Consider the following 3,500-nt stretch of genomic DNA (forward strand, 5'->3'; position numbering starts at 1 on the left):
TGAGCCACCATGTGGTTGCTGGGATTTGAACTCTGGACCTTCGGAAGAGCAGTCGGGTGCTCTTACCCACTGAGCCATCTCACCAGCCCCCAAAATCAGAAGTCTTATAGGATGATATATTAAAATTCTCTGAAATGTATATCATCACCTACCTGACCATGTCTTCATCCTCCTGCTGATTCATCATTGTTTGTGCCTGTTGGTATGTTTTTGTTTTTTGAGTCAGAGTCTCTGTGTAGCCCTGACTGTCCTGGATTCATTGTGTAGCCCAGGATGGCCTTAATCCACCTGCCTCTGGCTCAAGTGCTAGAATTAAGTGTGTTTGCTACAATGCTCAGCTTTGACATTTCTTCTTTGGTCTTTTTCTGTGAAGCTGATTCTTTTGTGGTCCCAGACTTTGAGTGCTTTCTTGTTGTCAAGACTTTTATCATTCTCATCCTTCTCTAAAATGCTCATCTTATCACTTCTGTCTGTCCTTTACAATCTGGCTAGCCACTATAAGGAAACTGGTATAGCAGATATATCATTGTATATAACATATATATAAATACTTTGAATAAATAAATGCTTGATTCTTTAAGAGAAATTTGGTATCTGGACTTAGCATAATACACAGTTACTTAGTATATCTCTACTATAAAGTAATATTTGAGTTACTATTTTAAAATGCGTTTGTTTGTTTGTTTTCTGTTGAAATGCAGAGCCACGCTTTCGAGGACTAAATCCTCCAATTCCATGGGAACATGCACCACGCCATTTCCCCCTTGTCCCAGCTTCGTGGCCTTATGGTTTGCATCAAAACTTCATGCATCAGGGAAATCCAAGATTTCAGCCAAAACCCTTCTATGCTCAAGGTACTAACTAGTGCTTTTGACACAGTCAGACTGGGTGGGTTTTCTTCTGAGCTGGGAATCTCAGTGGAGGCCATGATTTAGGAATAACATCCATGCATTCAATAAACATCTATTGAGACAGCATACTGGATGCCAGACTATATTCACTACTCGTTACTTAAATACTAGGTAAAGCACGGTGTCCATACTTAATGCATATTTTAATAAGAGAGCAAAGCCTGTAAAAACAGCCAAAAACCGTTTTGAAGCGTAAGGTAACAGAATTCTAGTTTTCTACCTCGGTAGGTCTTAAGTATCATGGATTGCATCTGAATTTCATCTTGTAAGAGTTATTTATGACCCTAGAATTTAGAAAGAAGGAAGGTGTCCTTAGTTAAGGGAATACATGTAAAATGTCAATGAGTTTTTTTCTGACATAAAAAAAGAAAAACTAACACTAGAGAAAGGAGGTGGATATGAAAGATTTGTAAATGGTAATGCTAGATAGGGAAGGTGGGCTGAAAATCCTGTAAGGAGCCTGAATTTAATTTAGGAAAGTGATAGTAAAAATAGTGCAAGAATGACACTAGGACCAATTAGATTCATTTACTGCTAATAGCTGTGACTGAGTAATAAAGATTATAGACCATACATTTTAAGGGCTAAGACCATTTTATCTAAGTTCTTACTTCAAAATTATCAGTCTTAAGAGGGAGTAGCCTCCCTCCTGATCTGTGAGGTGCTGGACACTTGGAGAGTATGAAGCATTAGAAAATATATATTTACATTCTCACGCATAACAAAAATAAAACTACAGTTATGAAGTAGCAATGAAAACAACATGGTTGGGGTCACCACAACATGAGGAACTGTATTAAATGGTCCCAGCAGTTGGAAGGCTGAGAACTGCTGGTATGGAATGGATGGCAGGACCCTGACCTCGGTGGGTTTATCTCTTGAGCAGAGATCTAAAGCTGAAGAAGTCCTGTCAGCTATAAAAGAATTTGCAGTTTTCCTACATGTGAGATTCTTTCCCTTGTTTCTTGCCCTTTTTTGTTTCCTGTCTTCATACACCTATATTTGTTTCTCCTCCAAATGTTTTGTTATTATGTGGATTTTTTAAAACACCGTATAACTAGCTAACAAATTTATTTTAAGGGGGGAGTTGAGGTAAGTAGACACAAATCCTTCACTCTGCTATCTGTATTGTCTCCAGCAGACAGATGTGCCACGCGTCGCTGTAGAGAGCGTTGTCCCCACCCACCACGAGGAAACGTGTCGGAGTAATGCCAGCCCACAGCAACCAGCCAATCCTGCTGTCTCAAGGGTATCCGTACCTCAGTGTCAGTTACACTCAGCAGAAAAAGTGACATTAAGGAAAGCAAAACAAATCAGGTTCTGATTTAAAATTTTAACACATGTTTAGATAGCTTATTTAAATTCTAAGACTGTTTTTAAACACTGTATTATTTGTATATAAATATGAACTATAGTTTTTACTGGTATCACTAAATTGAGTGATACAAATTTCATCTATTTTATTACCCTATTTTTAAGGGAATTTTATGTTTTGTTTAACCTTGATGAATTGTATAAAGAGAGAATTTAAAAAATTACATTCTTTATTTTCTATTAGCTGTATTCATACTTTGGTTGCTTCAGACTTTATATATATTGTTCTTAAGGATTAGGAAAGGATTTCATGTGTTTTAAATTTGTCACTTCTATTCTTTACTGAACCTTGTAGTGCCAAAAACTTTTTAAAAGGTCAAAAAAAAAATAAAATTACAACATAAAGATTCTGAAATTTTTTTCCTTTACAAAATACTTGTATATTGAATATATTCAAATTTGAATGGAAAGTTGCTTTTGTCTGTATTTGAAGTTCTATTTTAAGTTAATAAATCTTTTTGACAAGAGTCAAATTTGGTTAATTCATCTGGTGTAGATGTTAGAAATACATTTGTAGTAATTGAAAGAATTTGCTCTCAGTGACTGTTCCAAATCAGACTTAGTTTTAGAGATTCAAAGATCTTTTCCCCATTTTTCTGGATTTTCACAACCACTGTATAAAGGTGATAGAAGCAAATGCTGTGTCCATTGAAAATGAAGACTGAAGAGCAGAGCAGTGGAGTGAATTCCAAAGGTAGCAGTTTAACTCAAAATAGATCCTTCAAGGGTTGTAGTTGATTTAGAGAGAGCTTTCCCAATGTGCAAGACACTGGGTTCAATCTGTAGCAGTGCCTTTCCTCCAGCCTACATCTCCAAAAAAAAATTTTTTTAAAGGAAAGTTTACCAAATAAAAGTAGAGGAAAAATAATTCTTTAGTTAAGAGCAGCTAGTATGTGCTATTCATAGTTCTGTACTGCTACCTGGAAAGATGCTTGCCAGTGATGGTGATTGTCTATCAATGCTTGTGATCAGTCATGAGCCCCTTAGTTGCTGGGATGTATTTCAAGAAATACATCATAGGGCAATGTCAACATTGTTTAAACATCAGAGTTTGCTTAAATTTAAATGATACTGTTATTAAGTTTATTTGGCTTCACATTACAATTGACAGATAAATAAACATGAGATGTGTGCGTATGAATGCTGGTGGAACATAGACTTTTTTTTTAACTTCCTTTGACCATGTTATTTTTGTCTCTAGTCCTTTAATTAGAT

General features: G+C 35.9%; 1 protein-coding gene across 6 annotated transcripts in view; it reads left to right on the plus strand.

Annotated features, from left to right (window-relative positions):
* The window catches only part of Tut4 (terminal uridylyl transferase 4), a 128,675-nt gene extending 125,175 nt beyond the window's left edge, over positions 1–3,500 (plus strand). For 4 of the 6 annotated variants that reach the window (XM_021159717.2, XM_021159716.2, XM_029476800.1 and 1 more), the window contains 2 exons: positions 702–854; positions 2,050–2,750. In XM_021159717.2, coding sequence (XP_021015376.1) covers positions 702–854; positions 2,050–2,120 — 224 coding nt within the window. In that variant the 3' untranslated portion in view covers positions 2,121–2,750. Of the gene's footprint in view, positions 1–701; positions 855–2,049 lie in introns of all 6 variants that reach the window. The other 2 variants (XM_021159719.2, XM_029476801.1) reach the window with 1 other exon arrangement.

This window comes from Mus caroli, chromosome 4 (assembly GCF_900094665.2).
Source record: "Mus caroli chromosome 4, CAROLI_EIJ_v1.1, whole genome shotgun sequence".
NCBI classification, from domain to species: Eukaryota; Metazoa; Chordata; class Mammalia; order Rodentia; family Muridae; genus Mus; species Mus caroli.